We start from the raw sequence: 22,656 nt of genomic DNA, 5'->3' as shown, positions 1-22,656 counted from the left end.
TCCTTGACAAAAATAATGGAATAGCTAATGAAGTTCAAACTTAGCCTGTCTGGAAACAAAATAAACAATATGCTTTTTTTTTAAACCATATTTGCCTATTAGATTTCTGTAAAGACTGGGCTCAACTTTGTTGCTGAGATCAGCATGCAACAGTTTGAGGAATACTTTGTATCTGGGTTTGCTTCCCCCTGCTTCTGTCTTCCAAGTATTGCCTGCCCAGGGATTGGTAAGGGTAATATGACTTGGTGTGGGTCTTCATTGTGAAGAATTGAGATGTGTTAGTCTAGAAGTTGGTCACAAAGAGTGTAGAAGCTTTCCAGTATGTAGTCTGTTAAGTAAAAATGTGTCAGGGAGCAGCTTTCCAGCAAGTGACTTGATGAGCTTTAAATGCTGGCAAGTTTGTGAAATGGGAACTTGCTTTCTTTTTCTCTCATTCCTTTTCTTTACCATGAACAGGCTGCATGTTCTTGGACATGTTACCCTCTGTTCAGGACTGGTGAGACCACACCTGGAGTACTTGGTCCAGTTCTGAACTCCTTGGTACAGGAGGGATGTGAACATACTGGAGTGAGGGCCACTAAGATGATGAAGGGACTGGAGCATGTGTCCTATGAGTGCTGAGACTGTTCAGCCTGGAGAAGAAAAGGATTGGGGGATGCTACCAAAGTTTTATACCTGACAGGAGGGCACAAAGAAGATAGAGCTGGGCTCTTCTGAGCAGTGCCCAGTGAAAGGACAAGAGGCAATGGGAAGAACAAACTGAAACACAAGAAATCATATTTCTACTTAAAACACTGGCATGGGTTGCCCAGAGAGGTTGTGGAGTCTCTGTCCTTGCAGATCAAAATCTGACTGGACATGGCCCCAGGCAACCTGCTCTGACCAGGGGCATTGGACTAGACAATCTCCATAGGTGCCTTCTGACCTCTGTCATGCTGTACTTTCTGTGAAAACACTTCAATGCAAAATTTTACTAAACGTGGGAGCAATGCAGAGTGTGGAGGATTCATACAGGTGGTGAAGCTTGCTTAATACTTCTAAGATGGCTCAAGGCATTCACATGAAAGTGCTGAAGACTTTTATTGATAATGCAGTGATTATAACAGTTACAAAATTGCAGCAGGTATATAAACTATACATGTTCATTGTGTTTGGGGTTTTTTGGGGGTCTAGAGATATTGTTCCAAGTGACAAAGAGTACGTTATGGCTTTTTAAAGACACTTCTTTACTGTTCTCTTGAGTTAATTAGCACTGGAAAGTTTCAATTTTTTTATTACCTTCCATGGTGTGCTTTTTTTTGGTCTTAAGACTAGATTTCTAAATACCATCAGGGATTTGAGGCAATCAAATCCAGAAAACTAATACTGTGACTTTGACTTTGCGTAACTCAACTGCTGAAGTTGTTACGTTATGAATGTCTCATGTACTGGACTGCTAGGAAACACTGAAATTCCATGGGGTTATAAATTCCATTTGTTTTTAAATAACTCTAGTCTGCATGCTGCTGTCACTGAAATGGCACCTATGTGGTCTGTATCAAGAGGTACTTAGTTAACATGCTTGCAGAAACATGTAAATAACATTTATGTAATTTAAAAAATTTCTTAATGTACACTTTTTCGAAGTCTGATTAATCTATTTTCATGAGGAAAGTAGGATACTCTGATTATGCTTGTGTTAAATTTTTTTTTACCCTGCAAAACTGGTCCAGTTTGGATTAACTAGTGGGAAATTTAATCCAATTTTCATGTCCTAAAGCTAATTAAATAGCTACAAGTTGTGTGAAAAATCAGTGGCTGGAGGAAGAGGCCCTGAATGCAGTGTCTCCACTAAAGAAATTAAAAAAAAAAAAAAGCATAGATGTCTTTCCTGCTGCCTGATGGATGGCCAGTCCGCATCTGCATGTGAAGTACAATCTGGTGCATACCCAACTACCTATGGCCTGTACCTTGTGTTCTGGGACGAGGTGGGAGCTTGCAGTGAGAGGTCAAAGAAGTTATGGGGAGGAGCTGGCACTGGTGGGGCATATACTAGCATATAGGAAGCCAAGCATTATTAATCTACTTCTTATGAATTTGGAGCAGGTATTGTTAGTTTACATCTCAGGAATTGGCTTCTATTTGTGAAAAGCTGTTGGCCTAGAGAGGTTTTATGATGACAGTCTGGTGGAAGGAGATTTCAGACAAGGTGGGGAGAGATGAATGGAGGAGCCTGGGAAGAAGATGGGCATCTCTGAAGGGGTGGATCAGGAAAGGTTTTAATATTTGGGAAAGAAAAGACAGTAGGGGATGAGGAAGATTTGGAATTGCAGCCTTTGTTTTTTTGGAAAAGGAAGATAAGAAAACCTATGGCTGAACAGAGTTTGGGATAAAAGACTCTGGAATATGAGGGGACAGAAGTTCAGTGTTGTGAATAAGAACTTTGGAGAGTGCTACTGTATTTACCTGCCTGTCACGGAGAACAAAATGTTATATCTTTTGTAATCTGAACATTGTTTCCTGAAGATGTTCAGACAGGGTTGTTTGTGATGTCTGCCCCATTTGAAACTGTGCCATAACTAGCAGAGAGATGCTTTATGGCTTGGCTTCCTTCTCTGCCCAAGCAATGTTGCTTACTTGAGCCTTTGCAGGGTCTCTGACATCTGTTGTGCGTCTGCTTCCTTCTGGTATGCAGATGGGCTTTTTGTGGGGATGGCTCCTGTGTTATGCAGGAGATTACGCTAGATGATCACAATGATCCCTCTGACCTTATATCCTGTGAATCACCTCCACAAATGCAAGTGAGACTAATAATAGTTCTAATTTGGACAGAGAAGAAGGAGCAGATGGCTAACACCAACTTGTGGAAAGCAATTCTGTTTTCATTGTAACTGCTCAGAAATGCAAAGATTTAATCTGTGTTCATAACAAAACGAGCTGTAGTAAATCTCTAGTTTGTGATTCCTACCTTTTATTTGTGTCTGTCAAACTACGCTATCTCTAAAGTGCCCTTCTGTTTGCGTGCTTAGAAATGTCTTAATTGCCAGATTATGGGCAGGAGTTATCTATCTTCTCTTTTTCTGTGGGCCAGTTGCATTGGTTAGGCCTTCAGGTGAGGGCATCTTCCTCTCCCTATGGGTGGTCTGCATAATTCAATACACTCTATCATCATAGAGGTATTTGTGATACCTTTATTTAACTTTTTTCCACAGTGCACTTGCTGATAGCTGAAATCCTTTGCTCTAATCAGTTTTTGGTAGAAACTTTTCCAGCCTTAAACCTTAGTGTGTGATCACTGGCAGTTGGTGAAATATGTGCCCAAACGTATTTGTATTGCACACAAATGCTTCTCAGGGCTGTCTTGCACTGGGAGGTGATGCTTCTTGGTTTGACCAAAGGTTAGGGAGGCATTGCAGGCTGCTGGAGTGAAATGCAGGACTGCCAGGCCCTGGAGACACTCTGTGTAGGTGTCAGGACACTTTGCCTCCAATTCTTGGTTTTGCATTGTTGTGCCATGAAAACAGCAGGGTCACTGGCTGACCAGTGTGGGCCGTCAGGCCCAGTGCATGGTGCTGCAGCATTATTTCTGTCTCCCAAGAGCTTGCTGTTCTCTCCAGCTTCCTTTTAAACATCATTCCAATGCTCTGAGACTAGCAGTGTGGTGTGTTAGATTGCTTTTGCTGGGAGGTATGGAAACAGCTATTTTAATATTGCTTCAGCTGTGAGGATGCTGCCTTCTAAGTTATCAGTTGCTGGGGGATCTTTTATTGTGAGGTAAATACAATTTAGCTTAGACTCACAGCACACTTCAGTGAGAACCAGGAGGTGGTCCTCATTACTTGTCCGTGGTGGCTTGGTTTTGATGGTGTCTGCTGTTGGGAAACACCAGGGAGTGAGGTGCAGAGGTTTTTCTTTAGTCTTGTTTGTTTTCTTTTTTTTTTGTGTTTGTGTTTTTTTTTTTTTTTGTAATGCTTGTATTTCATAGTTTGGTCTATATAGAGAATTTACAGTTTGGGCAACTTCATTTTGTATGACAGTTGCTGTAGGCAGGCATCATTACTCCTTTTGTTAGAGATGCAATTAATATAACTGTTTTTGCCCAACTGCTGAAGTTTGGAGAAGTCTCTAAGAAACTGTGCTCACAACTATTTAATGAAATTGCAATTGTGGTGCAAAGGTGAAAGCTTACAAGCAGTTTACTTGTTGCTGGAGCCATTTGTTGCAAGAGAAGAGGGGATCAACAGAACAATCTTAACTTTTACTTTCGTTTCTTTAAAGAAACACCGACTCCCCCCCCCCCCAAAAAAAAAAAAAAGCAAAGCCCAACCCAAAACCTCAGGGCTGCTGATAAAGATTATTCTACGTTAATTAAGTCAGGGCCCAGTAGTCCTGATGAGCATCAGAGACTCTTCTGTGAGCTCGGTGGTCACGAACTCTGGTGCTTTGTGGCTTGCTTGGCTTTTTGCCTATTGCTAGTGGGGATAAAAACCATGCTGCTTTCCATCCTCAAATTTTAGATGCTTCTTTTCTCTCTCTCTCTCTTTCTCTCTCTCTATATATGTGGATTAGTCTGGGTGGGTTTGACAAAAAGATAGTTACTTTCAAAATGCTTTTTCTATCTGGAAAATCCTGTACTCAAGAATATAACTTTCCTCTCTTTTTGTTGATTTTGTTTTGGTTTTTTGTTGATTTTGTCAGGGTTTCAGATGTGTGCTAGTCCTGGGTGGGGTGTTATCTGACAGATACTCTTGCTTGCCTAAAGGCTTAGGCAAAGGGATGTTTCTAACTTTTACATTCCAAGTGTCTTAATTGAAACCCACAGGCTAATTCCTTCTTCTATTTCCAAATTCCTTTGCTGAGAACTTAAATGAGAACTTAAATAATGAGGTGGGGAAGAAAAATTTAAGTCTTAAAATGTGAGATGATCCTTGGTAACTTGCGCTGGAATGGTTGGACAATTTCTGTACTTTATTTGCCAGCCTAGTCTGTATGCTTCTCCAGGGCACTTTCATTATAGTGCTGCTCTGCCAGCTGTTTTGGGTGTGATAACTTTTGTCTTTCAAAAAGTAAATAACAGTTCTGTCATGTAAGCATGTAATGCGTTTTGGGGAAATCAGAAAGCTGGCTTTCAGTACGAAGCAGAGGTTGAGTAAAGGACAAACCGCAATCCGGTGAGGCTTTTGTTTTTATCTCTATTTTTAGATCATTTAGATTCCTTTTTTCTCCTGAACGTAATATTCACAAGGTAACAGATTGGACTTGAACTGTGGTTTCAAGGTGCCCCAATAAAATTAAGGGACAATGTTGGGGGTGGAGGAGGCACGTAAAGCTATAAAAGCGGCTGTTGGGGGCCACTGAATGCCAGGACACAGGCTGGGCATCTGATCACAAGAGCTGGTGGTTTTGAGCGTACTCCAGTTTCATGGACATACATCATGTGGTGTAACAGAAACAGGTTTCAGCAAACAAGCATCCAGGATGGGAAGCTTTTCTTCTGTCATCACAAGAGTTTAATTTTGTGTGTGTGTTTAGGTTTCTTTTTATTTCCTCTTAAAGGAACAAACTGTACTGACATTGGCCATTACAAGTCTGTTAAGTGACTGGAGGGCAGGCAGAGACATGTTGGCCAGAGGAAACAGTTGGTAGGTGATGGAGCAGAATTTGGCCCCGAGTCGGTCCTTGGCTTTTATGGCCAGGCTGTGGCAGTGTGAAAGGAAACACAAATGTTTTAGTGACTTGGTGAATTTGTTTCTCGCTGGGATGTGACTTGCTGACATTTTTAATGTCTTGTGTGAGAAGCTGACTGGCTGGAGTACTGCATGCTTTGCTGAATGGTAATATTGGTTTTTTTGACTGAATGGGGCTAATTTGTTATCCGAATCATAATGTCAGCCTCCGGGGGTTAGCTTTACAGACTCATAGGAATCTAAAGAAAAATAATTTGAGGGATAAAATAACTTGTCACTGTTGTTAACAAAGCACCAGCATTTCAGTTACAAATTTCTTTCCAGGGATTTATAGCAGAAAGCTTGACAGAACCCCAGCTATAATGGCCAATTACAAAAACCCTAGTTTCAGAGACTCTTATAAAGCAAACAGGAAAGCAGAGCCTGACTGAGCAAGTGTTGTCTATGGGTTTTATAACTGAGCAGGATGTTTTGGGAAGATGGGAGTTGTGGGGGTTCTGATACATTGCTTAACTGAAAAAGAAAGGATGCTCTGATACTGAAGAGATACTAGGGATACATACATTCATATTCTTTTTCACCATTAAAGGTTAAGTAGCTTGTGTTTATCGAAGTCATGTGTGTTTTGTTTTAGTTGTGGGTTTAATTTTTTTTTCGCCTCCCTAGGAAACCCTCTTTTTGAAAAGAGAGAAAATGGGCTGGATTTTTAGTGTCACATATTCTACTGCAGCACACATAGTAGGAACACTTACACAAACTGGACCTGAGGTCTGGGGGAAGCACCAAGGCTGGCTGATGGAGTCCTGGCAGGCTGAAGCTGGTATAATGCTGAGAAGAGCTCTTACCTCCTGCAGTGCATGTGGCTGTGAATGGGCTGAGCCCCTCCAAGAGTGGGGTGTGTAGAGCTCCTAGAGCTCTCCATGACCCTTTTCATAACTGTTGTTATCCTTTTACTCAGCCAATACAACTATTTTTATCCTCTTTGTGCTTTTCCTTTATCATCTTAAGGAGTAAGCACATTAAAAGAATGTGGAACTTTGGGGTTACTTGATTCTCAGAAGTTTAAGGAAGGAAAAAGGTAGACTGAGCCTTAGGAAAGCATCCTGGTACATAGGTATGTACTTGGAGGTGTTGGCAGAAAAGGGACAGAAGTTACTGAATGATATATAAAGATGTCTAGGTCTCAATACATTCAATACAAATAGTATTTGCAATGAATGTAAATGGAAAACATTAAGAGTTGAACAGAGTCTGGGATTGAGTTTTGTACAAAGCGAGCTTTTTGGTCCAAGAGTGGCAGTTAATCTAGTCTGTTCCTGTCTCCTAAAAAAAAACCCCACCAAAAAACCCCCAAAACAACCCAGACTTGGATGGAAAAAATTGAGTAAATACATTCAGTATATTTGGAATTTAAATCTTGACCCTGTCCGTCTCCTGCGAGATGGGTACTTGGCACCAAGTATCCTGCTGATAGGTCCTATCTGTCTTTGGCAAGGTGCTCTGTTTCACTGAGGGAAGAGAGCAGGTTTAATGAGATCTCTTAGGTAATTGTATTCCCCCAGAACAACACCTTGAATTTCAACAAGCTGTTTTAAGCCTGGCCTGCTGTGCATCCACTGCAGGTATCCTGACACTCTTGCAGAAAATCCTTCTTCTGCATTGGGCTATCTTTGATTTCTGGTTGAGCTCAAGGTGCAGTTGAGGAGTAGGCTGTGTTGGATCAGCTTTAGATGGCAGAGAGGCATGGAAGGGTGAAACAATGGCTGCTGGCTGCCATGTGGCAGCAGATGTGCACTCTTTGGTCCCTTCTAACCCAAACCATTTTATGATTTAAGCACGGGTGATGAGGCATTGTCTCATCCTTAGCACTGCTTAGTGCAATTTACCCAAGAGGTATCCAGTGATATGGGCAGAGCTGTGCTGGATGTGACTCAGTCTGGTTTAGTGGGACAGACTCTGTAAAATTGCAGGACTCGCAAATGGCTTCCTTAAACAACCTGGGAAGCTGTTTTCTTTCTGCACAGCTGGACCCTAGGTGGTAGCACTTTAGTGCCACACCAGTAAGGGCATCTGAAGGGAAGGGCTGCTGAGCCCTTCCCACACTTTAGCTAAACTTGACTGTGACTGATCCACTAGCATGGTTCCTAACCCAGGTGTGAAACCAGGCTGAGGGTGGGTAAGGATGCAGGCACTTCAAGGGTTATTCCAAGTAGCTTTGCTACTGCAGTTGCTGTGACATGTACTGAAGGAGGCTATTATCTGCATCAGAATTTGGAATAAGGACCTCAACAACTTTTGGAGAAATGCATCCAGGCAAAAAGATGTTGACAAAGCCTGTTGATTAAAAGCCCATGGTTTCATAGGTTGCTTTTCACCAGATGGGAAGCCTGTGAATTCAATGCATTGGTATCCTGCCCAGGAGGTGCTGTGAGGCTGATTCTAATGCAAAGGAACTGCTTTGGTTGCTAGCAAAGTTGAAACATTTGTGTGACTCTGGAAATACTGAAGTCTTGTAGAGGTTTGAACAGCTTTGTTGACAGATGAGGCAAAAAATTCTCTCACTGAGTCAGGATAGGGTTTAATATGAACTGTTTTGAGCAATCTAGGATTAAGAGTAATGCATTTTCACTGTTTTCTTCTTTTCTCTCTCCAGATGAACACAATGATGTACAGAAAAAGACCTTTACAAAATGGATAAATGCTCGGTTTTCCAAGGTAATGTTGGGTTAAAAGTACTACATTTTGTTTGATTCACTGTTTAGAACAATATTGGTTAAATATACTTTGCTCTTACTCTTGTAGAATACTCCTAGTAAAATGTGTCAAAATGTGTAATGAAAACAGATAAAATACTGTAATGTTTGTTCCCTGTTTCCCCATGCACATAAACATTTGATAGTACGTGTTTAATAAAAAAAATGAAAGATTCTATTTGTTAATGTATTAAAATAGTTATTTGTATGATGGTGTCTGGGTTTTGGTCCTCTATACAGTTTATTTCTACATGCAGTTTTCTGAGTGCATTACAACAGATTTTGAACCTTTGTCACTGTGTTTACTCTGTGCTGCTGAGTCAGCTTTACTTATCCAAAATACTCAGCAAACCTCTAGCTGAAGACACCTGGTGTTTCTACTTGAGTCTTGACTGTGAAATTTTGTATAATTACTTTCTCATTTTGAATTTTCCTTGGCTCTCATGCTGTATGTTTCTTGTTTCAATTGTCTTTACGGACTTGAAACTTACTGAGGATCTTGTTTTGCGTTTTGGGATGAGAAAGGAAGTGGTGGTTGCTTTGGGATGCTATTTAAAGCCTTCTTTTTATGCTGTTCTGCTGATAGTGAAAAATGACACTTTGCCCAGGAGTGCAGTCGCTGTGGAAAGTTTCCCTACTGTATAGTTTGAATGTGTGAAGGAACCTGGGCTATTTTCAGAGAAAACTTTTTTTTCCTAGTCAGTATGGTGCTGAAAGTGGGGTAACTACTAGTTTGCACCCTGTTAATGAAAAGGCACGTGCATGTGAAATCCTGAAAGTAGATATAAACATAGAAGGAAGGGTGTATGAAGCGGGAGGAAGGTGGGGTTGGTTTGTTTTTCTTAAATAAAGTGGCAACAGTGCTGTAGCAATGAATGGCTGCCTCTGGAGCGCTGCCCTTTTGAAGTTGTTGGTCAGCAATGTAAGAAATCTTTACCTTCCCTTCCTGTGATACAGGACACTGGGCAATGCAGGGCTTGTGGCCTTGCTTGATTCACTTTGGCTTAGGTTTGTTTTGGTTGAAAGCTGATATCCTGTGCTCTTCATCCAATGCATTCTTGGCTAGTTTGTTCTTTAGGGAAGGAGCGTGTATGTGTAACCGGTTGCTCTACACTCTGCTTTTGACTGCTGCTGAGAGGAAAGGTGGTCCTGTGGGAGAAGAGTTAGGCAGGACAGATCATGTAAGGAGTGAAAACATGGTGAGAAAGGAAGGTCTGTTTGTAGAGACTTACCCTGGCATAAAGGTGGCATGAAAACAGAAATGACGGTGATACTGAGAATATGCAGTGTGACTTGTTTGTACATGTTATGGACATTGTATTGAAATAGGTAAATTTTTTTTTCAGTCTTTATACTCGTACACCCATGGATATATTTTATAAACCGGCTTTTCCTTTTATGCTATGTATTCAGACAGATCCTGGTTAGCTTCTGTATTTCCCTGCCACAGGATATGGTCAGATACTTGTTGGATTTCAGGTAACTCTAACTTCATAGCCCATTAAACCACCTGAAGCTATGAAAACCATGTTAATGATTAAAGAAACTCATATAAAAGGACATACTCCTGGCTACTGTCCCTCCAATTCAAACTTGTGCATGGCTACTTTGCCATGGCAAGATGCAGGTTTATGAAGACTGACATGTTCAGATTGCAAGGAAATTGCTGCTGTTAAGTAGAAATTGCCTTATGTAAGAAACCCTAGTTTCAACTGTGCCTTGAAAATGCGAAGAGACTGATTTCAGTGTATTGAAGTTTTTGCATTTACAAAGTGATTTGGGTTGTTTAAAATTCATTTTCTGTGAACTAGATTGATTCAGCTGCTTAGTAGGATGGAGAGATTTTAGAGGCTGGGCAAATGTATTCTGACTTACATTGCAGAAAGCACAAGGGTAACTGAGGAATTTTTGTATGGAATTGCGAAGTTCACTCCAAGAATTTTACTTGTCCTTCCATGTTATGTTGTAGTTGCCCTTCATTTAAACAAATAAAAAGTAAGCAGCTGAGCCTCTATAAAGTAGTTTGGCATACAAAAATCCTAAAATTGTAAGGATCAAATCTTGTGTTTGTGCTTTTCATTTGAACTGTGCTAGAACAAAATGCATCTTACCTGCACATATTTTTTGAAATGAAGGCACAAGCACATTTGAAGTGGTTTGAGTCTTAAGGGTCAATAAATATACTCAGCTGAGCCTCTGTGCTCACTGTAGAAATCCTTACCTTAGCAGAGCCATATGCACTACAACTCACAAGCCTCTGATGGGTGTGTAGTAAGGATATTGTTAAAATTAAAGGGAATAAAAACTGTTAGATAAATAGTCTATTTTACCAAGCTTTAACCAATAGGGAAGTTTGCATTTGAATAAATATTGATAGAGAGCATTTCAGTGTATCTTTTTATTGTATGTTTTTTCCATTTCTCTGTCCAGTCTAATTTCAAGAGTCAGATTTAGCTGATTCCCTGTGGTACAGCCCACCAATTAAGGCATCTAGTTGTATGGATAGTTAATGTATGCTCTTCAAACTCTGTAAAATTGTGTTTTCTATCCTTTTACCCCTCTATGCTTTTTCATTAATACTTACCAGTTCATAAGTATTAATGGATATATTTTCAGAACACCTTTCTGCAATGCAAGAGTACTGTCTTCTGTGTTTACACCCACTACAAATAAAGCTAAATATCAGAAGTAGCTACTATTTTTGAGTGCCCAGTCTAAGACTTTGGTTAGATTATCCAGAGGATTTGACACTTCTGTAATACCTTCATATAAACCAGAGCTCTTGTTGAGTCTTATGACAGAGCTCAGAAGGTTCATCTCTTCTGCAAACTCGAGCTAGTCAAACTCAAACATCTAAAATATCTAGTTGGTTTTCAGATGGAGCTTGATCAGTATAGAGAATGGACTTCAAGATGATGATGCCTGTATCAGCAAGGACTGGGCTTAATGATCTAAGGAAGGCTCTTAACCTGGCATACAGTGATTACCTGTAAAATGGTGCTTTAAATGATTCTGGTTATGGTGGAACTCTTGACTAAAAGTAGAGTTTGAATTCAGGTCCACAGAATAACTTAGTGCTCCATTAACCATACACAGGTAAAAGGGGAGCGAACAAAGATTTTTGCAATCAACCCTAGTTTTGACTTTTCTAGACTTCTAAATAGTGTCAATCTGTGTCTATCTGCATGGCATATCAGCAGGCCTGGGATGTTTAGATTCATCATACAGACCTCTGACACCTCAGCTGATGATTACGTAGCATAGTGGCTAGATACTTGTACTCGCAACTCTCAAAGCTTTCTAGAAAACTTGACAGGCATGTTGAGGGATTCAAGAGTCTTGTGTCACATTTTAGACCCTGCAAATGCATTTTTTTTCTGCCCTGTTTTCTTTACTCTCTTCACTTCCTGACCCTGTTTGTTTTGTTTTGTTTTGTTTTTTTCCCTTCACTTGCTATTACACTCTCTTGTATCAGAAAGCTTGCCTGCCCAGCAAATCCTGGCAAATCTGGAGTTTTGATCACCCTGTCTATTTCATTCCCACTTCTTTGTCACTTAGTTGCTTACTCAGCAAGACCCAGTTTTTCTTGTTGAAGCTCCAGACCTGCTCTGTCTGTCCTTCCTTTCCCCTTCTCCCATGCTACATGTCCTCACCTTCCCAGCCATTACAGGATTTGATGCTTGTGTGATTGGTCCTATTTTTGCATCTCTCTTTGTCTAAGCAGTCCTAGCCTTGCCCTCTCATTATCTCCTTGCAGGAGTCAGTCTTTGCTGGCTTTCGTGTTACCATTTTTCAAGGTGGTACTCTTCCAAGTTTGCTTTCAGATTGGTTATTCTTCTCTTCCTCTATTCCTGAACTTGGCAGGTTGGACCCAGAGTCAGCACAAGAAACATGATGCCATAACTCTTAATTTAGAACCCATGGAGTCAGATCTGTCACAGTCTGTTGGAGCTTAGTGCAGTCACTCTAGAGGAAGTTCACAGATCCAGCATGGGCAAACTGAGGCTCCTCCTTTTCCTCAAAGAATTGTGTCTTCGCTACATTTGGGAAGCTTTCCCACAGGGATGGGAAAACTGCTTTATTGCTAGGAAGGTTGTGCTCTGCAAAAAGAACATAAAACCCCTGAGATGCTTGCAGTATTTGGTGAAAATTGCACTTGATTTCCCTGCTCCCCCCCCCAGTCATAAGTCTTGGGTATGGACAGCTGTGGAACGGAGCCAGCTGGGGGCATTGTTCCAAGGTGTCAGGAACTGCATTTAAAGCCCTTGTGTGCCTGAGAGCTGTGCCTCCCTTTTTGTCGTGTACTTCTATCTCTTTCCAATCTAAGCTCTCAATATCATTCTTTTTGCATATAGAAGCCTTATACAGTCTTATTTCTGCATTTTTGCAGTGTTCTTGTATGTAGTTCTGTGATCCTGATCCTCCACATCCTGTGCTGGTGCCCTGATGTCTGCATTGGCCAGCAGCTGCAGCACTGGCAGGGCTTGGAGACAGGGCCTGCCAGTGTGGGTAAGGCCAGACCTCCCATGCTTTTACAGCATCTTAAGCTCTCTCCTGCTCTGCAGTCTTCCAAAATGCATTTCAGTTTATGGTTTAAAGAGTGAAAAAGAGGCTGAGGTGCAGCTTGGGAGCAGACTGCATCTGCCAGGGCTGAGCTCCAGGTTAGCCTGTGAGAAGGCACATGCTCAGTGCTGAGACTCCTGTGAGTTTCCTCTCCTGGGCTCTGACGGGTCCCCCTCCCCTGGAAGGACACCAAATAAAGTAAAGATGAGAGAAGACAGGAAAGTAGGCAAACTGGCGAGCTGTGCTTGGAGTGCTTTGTGATGTGATGGCTTTATATGCATCTTAAAACAGTCCCTCTCTCATTATACTAGGCACTAATTTATTTGCTAACTGCAAACTCCTATCTAACTTTCTGGGTGGTGTGCTGTGTAGATCTTTTCCACCATTTTTGCTCCTTAATTTTCTCCTTTCCTCTAAGGGTGATTTTACCATAATAGTAAATGTCGGACCTCATACTTCTGAACACATTTTGCTGCTCCACTGCTGACTCTTAGCAAATATGATAAATCTTTTTAAAGACAAAAGCATACCTATTCAAGATAATTAATTTCACATGACCCAAGATACCTGAGGCAAAAGACATTTCAGAAAGGATTTTTTTGGAAAGGAGAATTATGGAGTTTAATGTATTAGTCATGCAGGAAGAAAGATCAAAAAGATTGATTAGGCAATTTTATCTGTCCAAGGAGACATCACCTAAGATGATCTGTAATCCTTTTTTCCAGTGCAGTTTTTGTGGCACAAGCAAGGAAATACTTGACTGCTAGTAAAATATTCACCAGTCTAATTGCTCCTGCTGCTTTCCACTGCTAAATGGAACTGTAAAATGTAACTTTGCTCAAAGACAGCCAAAGCTTCTAAAAAAATTGGCCTTAACTGAGGAACAACCTGAGTGGAAAAGAATTAGTGTTTGTATGAACCGACATTGAAAAATACAATTTTTAGTCTACTTTTTTCTTAACTGGGTTACATAGTCCCTCCTTCTGAGAAGAGGTCAAATAGGATGTGAATTAACTAAGATGCAGGATAATAAATCTTTTCTCTAATAGGTTATGAGATATGGTAAGTATGACTAATTTATAGCATAAAATCAATAAAATACATAGCAGTTCACAGTCTCTCCCAGATTTAGCTATAGCATGAGAATTGCTAGTTTTCTGCTCTCAGCTCAACTGCTGCTGTTGTCTGCTCTAAGAACAGGGTGCAGGCAGCATCTCCCTTGCTGGATCTCAAAGCTTGGTATAGTAATATGGACTGTAATTACTGCCGATTTTAATTAATGCTCTGGGCTTTGGGACAGAGTTTGACTCTGATTCATGGTCCCTGTTATCCCAGTTGTTGGAGTGTTTGTGTATTTGTGTTTGTGTGACCTTCTTGGGCACTAGAGCTGAGCCCGGTAGAGACACTGAAGCAAATTTGTCCTTGTACCTGTTAATCACTAATGAGAACAATAGTCAACCTGGTCAGCAGGAATTTTTTTTTAAGGAACCAAATTACAATCTGAAGTTAACTGACTTTAAAAAACAAAACCAAAACCCCTTCCAATCTTACAGGAGAAATAACTGACAGTGATAGGAAGTATGGTCCCAACTGCCCCTACTGGTAATAATACATAATGAGGCTTAATTGCAAGCTGAGGTTAGTACTGTTACATTAAACATATTATAATAATGTAAGCTTATGTAAATGCATTAATAGATACACTGAGGAGAAAAAAAGATCCACAGAGAGTTGCTGATGCCTTGTGTTTGTTTTGCTGCCTTGCTATGTCTAATATTTGCTTTTACATGTTTTCTCTCCTATCATGTTGTCAGTCAAGTATTTTAGGTGTTCTGTGGATTGAGCTATCTTTAGCTCTTCAGCTTTGCTGCTCCTTGAACTCGTGTCTGTCATCTAGTAGAATCAAACTTTCCAGCATATCTCAGCGAAGAGTCTTTTTTTTTTTTTTTCTCCTGTTAGCCTGGAGTTTTAAATAGCAATTTAGTTGCTTGTAATTATTTGATTTTTAAGCACTGGTAGTGATATTTAATTTGGTCTATAAGGTGTTTTCCTCCTGTGATTAACTTTTTATCTATTTATTACTTGATATTTGAGTTAATAGTTTTAGTACTAGTGTTATGTAGAGACGCCACAACCACTCAGGCATACTCAGCATGAGAACATACTCAAATACATGTCACAGTATAGCTGGTATTTATGTATGCTGTCCTATAATTCCTGTGTGTCAGTGGAAGAAGAATGGAAAAAAAGTGTCATGTTTTAATAAAACACTTCTGTAAACAATGACTATGGTCTTAAATTAGAAATTGGCAAGATTATTTATTGACATAGTTGTTTACTTCTGGCAATGACCTTTTTGCTTTCTGAATCGTTTCCCACATTGAGTTCCCACGTACTGGCCTCATGATGTAGCAGCACTTGACATGTTTCTTACTCTGGTCATTATACTTGAACATTACCAATGGTTCGTGTTCTAGTTTAAGCTCCCAACCTGTTCAATATTTTGCCTTTCTCAATAAAATGGGAAACGGGTCTTTGCAGCTCTACTAATATTTTGACCTGTTTATTGAGCATCTTATTAGAGATTAAAAATAGTCAGCTGTTGGTCAAAAATAGTTAATGAAAGACAACTCTGACCTTCATAGAAGTGACACTGGAAGATCAGAAGAATCTAATGGAAAATCAAAATGTACTGCTTCCTATATCCTTTCAGGGTATTCTGGTGTTTTGGAGGTGGCAGATCTAAATGGCAGCTAGGGCTTTTCCAAACACTGCTCTGAGCAGCCAGAACTCATCTGCTGCATTCCCTTGATGGCTAGTGAAGGTCATGCGTATGCTTTTACAATATGTGTTACTTCCCTAGTGACAGATAGCGTGCATTACTGTGAAACTGAGAGGACCTTTCATCCTGGTTATAATGTCGTCACTAGGAGGTCTGAATCAGTATCACTGAGGAGGATGTGAAATAGATGTGTCTTATCTCTTATTCTCAAATATCTTTGGCATTCATTTATTGGAAAAGAGTTAGGTACCTTCAATAATTATTGATTTAAATAATATGTAAATTCTCTGCTGCAAGTAACTACGATGACATAAAAGAAAACTGCATGTTTCTAGTTAAACAACTAGATAGACATGAAAGCTTCTTTAATGGCTAACTTTGCATATAGTTTCATGTTCAAGAACAATATACAAAGCATACATACCTGTGATAAAATGATAAGTAATAGCTTGTGTTTAAAAAAAAAAAAGGCTTTGTCTTACTGAGAATTTGTGACTCCCTTTGATTCTCTCTAACCTGGCTCAATTTGATACAGTTCCCCAGTAGTAATAAAGAAACAGTTAATGTTCTACTGTAAAATATATTCAAGAAAGATTGCTGCCTTTTAACTGTGTGTGGCTCCAGTAGAACAAACTGTAAATGTTGATGGGTCTTTCTACTGTTGGTAGCACTGGATGAGTCTTTAATAATCTGGTCGGGATTTTGTTTTATATCTTCCTCTATTTCCTGGGAATGCTTTCTGGCAAGGGGAAGGAATGATTTCTGCACAGTCATATTGGCTGGCCTGGATGACTCTTCTTTGCAAGTAATCTTAGATGCACACAAGGAAGTGTGAGTCACCCTCTTAAACCTGATCTAGGTAGAGGGGCTGAAAGATGGCCAACGGGCATGTGAGGACAGCGGCTGCTGCTGTGAAGAGATCACTGCGTGTGGGCTCTCCTTCCCAAATGGTGCCAGTGTCTCACTGGGACATGCAAAGCCAATGTGCCCGTAGTGACTGGTCTTGCCATGTGCCCATAGTGACTGGTCTTGCCACATAAATGGCATAAATACATTGGAATAAATGTAACATGGTGAATTGGATCTGGCTAGAGTCCTTGAGCATGAGCCCCATGGTGGAGAACAAATGTGTCACCACACAAAGTTTATAGAAGCACAAGCAGACCTAGCCCCAGCTTACATAGTGTCTCCAGCTTTTATGTCTTTACTTTCCTTTCTCTTGCTCTGCCTTCCTTTCCCTTCCCTCTTCCTCTTTCCCTTATGCCAGTCCCTATTGAAGTGAATCAGCTCCTTTCCTGCTGTCAGTGTCAGTTTAAAGCATTGGGGAATCAACATGGCCTCTAAGTTAGGTCTGTTAATTATGTTCTTTCATCTGTCTTATCAAGCCCTTGTCACTACTAGAGCAACTCTGTGTGCGGCTCTGCTGGCAAAACCCTCTCAGGCAGGCTGAGGGAAAGAGGTTTCTGTCAGTGTATTTTTGCTGCTGCAGCAAACATAAGCAAAGCTGAGGAAAAACTACCTTCTGTTAACTGGTAAGTGTTCAGTGAGGGGGATGTGAATGTTTTACACCCTGAACCAGCATAGTTCTCCTGGCACGTGGTGTGTCCCTGCCTGTCCTTTGCACTAGCTTTGTAGTATAAACTGGACCCTAGTTTTCCTTTGAGAAAGGACCCATTATCTGCCTCATATTTGTACAGTGCTTAGCAGAATGTAGGCTGCTCCTTAACACTTACAAACACAACCGTGACTAGCTATTTGCCCTTGATGAAGGGCTCCGTATGGTTTGTCACTGTCACTCTTATAAGGCAAATATTTAAATTTCTTGATCCATTATGCTCAGTGATGTACTGCTGCTCCTTATGGGATGCTGGTGGTGGCTCAACTGCTTTGTACTTGTGTAGTCTTTAAGTATGTAGGAAGTGAGTAAAATATTGTCAGTTCTGAAAAGGAGAAATTTAGATTGGCTTAGCATACTGTATACCAGGCAGGATTCTACAGAGATACATGTGCTTTTTATGTATTTGTGTGTGTGTATATCTGTGGGTACAGATTTTTTTTTTTCAGAAGGCCAGATTGCTTTCTGGAGGTTAGGAGTGAGCAGTATGGGTGTGGGCAGGGGAGGTGATCTGCAGAGCCTTACCCTGTAGGGCGGGAGAGGACTTCTGCCCTCCCCCAGAGCCCTAGCCCTTGCTGCAGCATGCAAGTCTGTCCTAGCACAGAGCTGGTCCCAGGGCCACCTGCTCCACCTCAGTATGGCTTGGGCAGTGCTGTCTCCATGGGCCTGTCAGGTACCCTGTGGTGGGAGTTGGGGTGGTGGGTCAGAGCCAGGGATCGGAGTGCTCCTGGCCCCGATGGCACTTGGTTTGGATTAGGCTTCCCTAACTACAAGCACAGGTCCAGCCTTAGTGGCCATGTATTGTGGTCCCCAGACTGCCTCTGTGCTGCCGCAGTAGCCTCCCCCATTAGGCTCAGTGGTGTGTCCTACATACAAAGAGATGGGGCTCTACATCTGTTTTCTCACAGGAAATGGTGATGGCATCAGCCCTGGCTGACCCAGGAGGGTGTGTGTAGCTGTTCTGCCAGAATTGCCCCAGCTTTTCCTTGTCTTCTCTTGGGAAATGGATGTGTGGTACTATCCCTTGGACTGCCATTTTATAAAATTATTTTCCATCTTCTTTCTAAGCTTAATAAACTTTACGAGCCTTACAGCTGTCAGAAGCTGGGATATGTAGCTGTTCTGTCTGGAAAAGGAAAGTAAAAGACTTCCTGAAGCACGGCAGGTTGCTCTCTAACTGCATCCCAGGAAAACCCGGCAGCATCCAGCTGCACTGTGCATGGGAGGACAGAGCAGTGATGTTCCTGACTGCAGACCAAGTGGCTCAGATAGCAGATCCTGTGTAGAAATGGGTGTCCAGGTGTGAGGAAAACTCATGGATGGGAGGAGGCAGTGTGAGCAGAGGAGGGTGCAGCGCATGCACAGTCTCCACACCTGTTGCGACAGCAGTGCTGTAGGCTGGCTGTGTACCCTGGTGGGATGGCTGGGGCTGCCTGGGTGGCCGCTGCCACCAGGTGCCTGCATATCCCTCAGGTGGGTGTGGGAAGCTGGAGGAGCAGATTTCCAGCTGTCCTGAGGTGTGCTGCAATGGAGGTGGGCTTGGTGGGTGGGTGCTGCAGCCCTTGCTTAACCAACTTCAGTTGCCCTATGCTTGTAGAGGTGCTTCCTGTATACTGACTTCCTTCCCATAGAGAGCATTTTGCTAGATTTTGCTAAATACAGAGGCTTTGTATGTTGCTGTGTCTCTGATTTGAGGATAGTGGATACTTTAATAAACCAGGAAGGAGTGGCTTAGATTGCAGAAATAATTTAATACTCTTCTGCTGACTCTTTAAACTGACAGCAGGATGTGGTGCTCTGATGGCCAGTGAAATGGAAAAAACGTTCTCCTGAGAAAGCAAATCTGAGTTATTTCCACCATCACAGCAGGGTGCATTGCATAGGGCTGGAACGTACCATGACCTGTTGAAATGAATGATTGAAAGCAGGAAGTCATTCAGCTTGTCTTCATGCATGTGAAGTGAGGGAATGGGAAACAAAAAAAGAAGGCTGTATGCTCTCAACGCCCTTGTTGCACTGTATTAAATGAGGTATCTTTCTGCTTTTTCAGCAGATCCAAATCCTTTTTTATTTTCAAGTTCTGGACCTAAGACAACAAATTTATTAAGGCTATATAGCTATGGCAGTCTCAGTTTTGTTGTTATCGGTCTGATACATGTGTTCATTGTTTTAATTAAATAATGATATTTGATACTGTCTCCCACAACATCCTCGTCACTAAACTGAAGAGGTATGGATTTCATGAATGGACTGTTGGATGGATAAATCATTGGCTGGATGGTTGCATCCAAACAGTTGCAGTCAACTGCTCGATGTTGAAATGGAGATCAGTAACAAGTGGTGTCCCTCAGAGGTCCAAATTCCAACCTGTACTGTTCAGTATCTTCATCAATGACACACAGTGGGTTTGAGTGCATCCTCAGCAAGTTTGCATATGACACTACACTGAGTGGTGCAGTTGATTTGTAGGAAGGAAAGAATGCTGTCCACAAAGACCTTGACAGGCTTGAGAAGTGGGCCCATGTGAATCTCATGAAGTTCAGCCAGGCCAAGTACAAGGTCCTGCACCTGTATCAGGGCAATCCTCAATATCAGTACAGACTGGGGGTGAATGGATTGAGCAGCCCTACGGAGAAGGACTTGGGCATACTGATGGATGAAAAATTGGATGTGAGACAGTAATGTGTGCTTGTAGCCTAGAAAGCCAACCATATCCTGGGCTGCATAAAAAGAAGTGTGGTCAGCAGGTCAAGGGAGATGATTCTCCCCCTCTACTCCACTTTTATGAGACCCCACACTTCAATGCCTAATAGATATTTGCTTTCACAGTGAGAGTGTTTGAGTCTTATTGTGCCCAGTGAGACCTCTGTTAGTTCCTTCTGTCTGCTCTTCTGGACATGTGAGCAATTTCCTCATGCCCTTACCAACCTACTTCTAATATCTTCCGTCTGGTGATGCAAACCAAACTTAAACCAAATTTTACTGGCATCTGGGATAATTGCACTGTGGATCATCTCCTCCCACTATACACCATAAACTGTACAAGAGGCTTCTCAGCATCTACTCTTAGTTATTCCTGTTCTTCTGCTCTGGCATGCTTTAAAGGTTTGGTTAAGTTGCTATGCAGCAGTGAAGCATCTGAATCATCTGTGAAAAGTGCATGCTAGGAGGAAAGCCTTGTCCCTTACTGTGCTAGAGAGGGTATAGTTGAGCTCAGGAAGTACCAATATGTAATGGCAGAATGTTATAGAACGCTGGTATTTAACAAATACTACTATTTGGTATTGGTCTGACAACTACCTAGTTTTCTACACCCTTTACCTAAGTATGTGTCAGTGTGCAAATTTACACGTTTTCAGGCATGACTTCTAAAAGTAGTTGGAGGAAAATCCATTGCAAAACTAATTTTTAATATCGGACACTGGAGCTAACATCTGTGTATTTTAAGAAGTGACCTTAGGTCTATGATCATTCCCACCACTGTTTAGCTGGTCGATACTGAGAGTTACATTTAGGTATGTTTCTGTACAGAGATTAAAATATGGCTTGCAGCTATTCAGCTCTGATTTCTTGTGTATCAAATCTAAAATGGACATTTAAGAAAAACCCTTATGGATTTTGAGGAAAAACAGATATTTGCCAGAAAATCAGATTCACTGGGTGGTTTAGTGCTCTTTCTCATTTGTTAGCCAGCACTTACTAGCAGCTGTCAGGACAGGAGGAGGGAAGTGAAGGTAGAGGAGATGTATGTCAGCTGATTCATGTCATGTAAGATGGGCCTTTGACAGCCTTCTTTCTGAAGAGCAATGTTACAAAGCTAAGGTAGTAGAAAAAGGCAATACTGGAGTTTTGGATACTTCTTGGAAAGTGTTTTTCTTCTTAAATTGTCACTTCAAAGGGACACTGGAAGCAGTAGCTTAATTGATCTCCTGGCAGCCAGCAAATGAACATTACAAAACAAATACACTTAGTTTCTAGCTGCCCATGTCTTCTCCCCCTGCCCTGTAACACTTCCCCATGTTAACTTTCTTAGGGTCCATGAAAAAATAAGATTGAAAGGGAGCATGGAAAAGGTTAACATGATTCTGCTGTTCTCTACTGCCATTCTTGTACAGTCTTTTCACTCCCAAGGAAAATGAATATTAGAAATGTATCATGTAGAGTAGCTCCAAGTTTCACATTTTGCTTCCTCTTCCAAGGTAGAGAAAATGATTGATTTGTGTCAATATATGTTATATCTTTTGCTCTACTAGTCAGTGTAGAAGAGCAGCAGCTCCTTACACAGGGCTCAATTCCAAGTCCTTTTTTGTTTTGTCTTTTTTTAAATCTGAGAGAATTTGTCTCAGTAGCTTCTTTCTGAAAAGCCTGTTTTTTCCTCTTTTAGACACAGCCAAACTAAAGCCAAGGTTTTTTTTGCTGTCTTTGCGTGTTAACGTATCTAGCCCAAAGTGAGCTAGGATGCACTGATTTGGTTTCTCAGTACTAGGCTGCTGATGCATGGAACCATAGAGATGGGGAGGAGAAAACCACTGAAGAAGGGAAGGGTGCTTTCTTGATCACTGTCACAGTCCCCCAGCTTTTATTTACTACATTCAGTACCAAATAAGAATAAATTGAAAGATTATAAAAGTACCTTTTTCAGGGAGATTCTGCTTAAACACTATTTTTATTACTGCTTTTGTTTCTTCTGCAGAGTGGGAAGCCACCAGTTAAGGACATGTTCACAGATCTGAAAGATGGAAGGAAGCTTTTGGACCTTTTGGAGGGTCTGACAGGGAAACCTCTGGTAAGAGAAATGTGTATGAGTTGTATTCTCATTAAAAAAAACCAAAACCAACAAATAAACAAAATACACAAAAAATAAACCGTGACATGTAACTTTTAAAAAATTTTAATTTATTTAAAAGCCTATTTTGCTTGTAGTGTGTACTTGCTCTCTACAGTTCCAGTGAAATTCCCATGAACTCCACTCATGGGATAGAGGATCAGGCTGAAGTTAGCTGTGTAGCACTCTCTTGAGGGTTAACATACTGTTTAGCAAAGCATGAAAAACCAGTGGTGTTATTCACATGGTGTATATTTTTAATAGAGATCTTTTAAAAGTCTTCTGCTGAACGATCTGGCAGCCTTTAGCTGGGTATCTGTGGACTTTTTCAAATAAGCTCATGAAACAACCCTTAAAGAAAAAAGATAACAGCTAGTAGGCAATACAAAAATCTGCATCTCCGTTGAAAAATCCTTTGTGATCTACAGATAGGAAAGGGCTGAAAACTACTC

At 41.2% G+C, this 22,656-nt stretch overlaps 1 protein-coding gene across 6 annotated transcripts in view; it reads left to right on the top strand.

Moving 5' to 3' along the window:
- UTRN (utrophin) overlaps positions 1 to 22,656 on the top strand; it is a 387,351-nt gene that overhangs the window by 50,312 nt on the left and 314,383 nt on the right. For all 6 annotated transcript variants that reach the window (XM_074862944.1, XM_074862945.1, XM_074862943.1 and 3 more), the window contains 2 exons: positions 8,320 to 8,381; positions 22,073 to 22,165. In XM_074862944.1, coding sequence (XP_074719045.1) covers positions 8,320 to 8,381; positions 22,073 to 22,165 — 155 coding nt within the window. The remainder of the gene's footprint in view (positions 1 to 8,319; positions 8,382 to 22,072; positions 22,166 to 22,656) is intronic.

The sequence above is a fragment of the Strix uralensis genome, chromosome 3 (genome assembly GCF_047716275.1).
Source record: "Strix uralensis isolate ZFMK-TIS-50842 chromosome 3, bStrUra1, whole genome shotgun sequence".
Taxonomy (NCBI): Eukaryota; Metazoa; Chordata; class Aves; order Strigiformes; family Strigidae; genus Strix; species Strix uralensis.
Note: the sequence above shows the minus strand (reverse complement) of the source record. Positions and strands in the feature narration are given on the sequence as shown.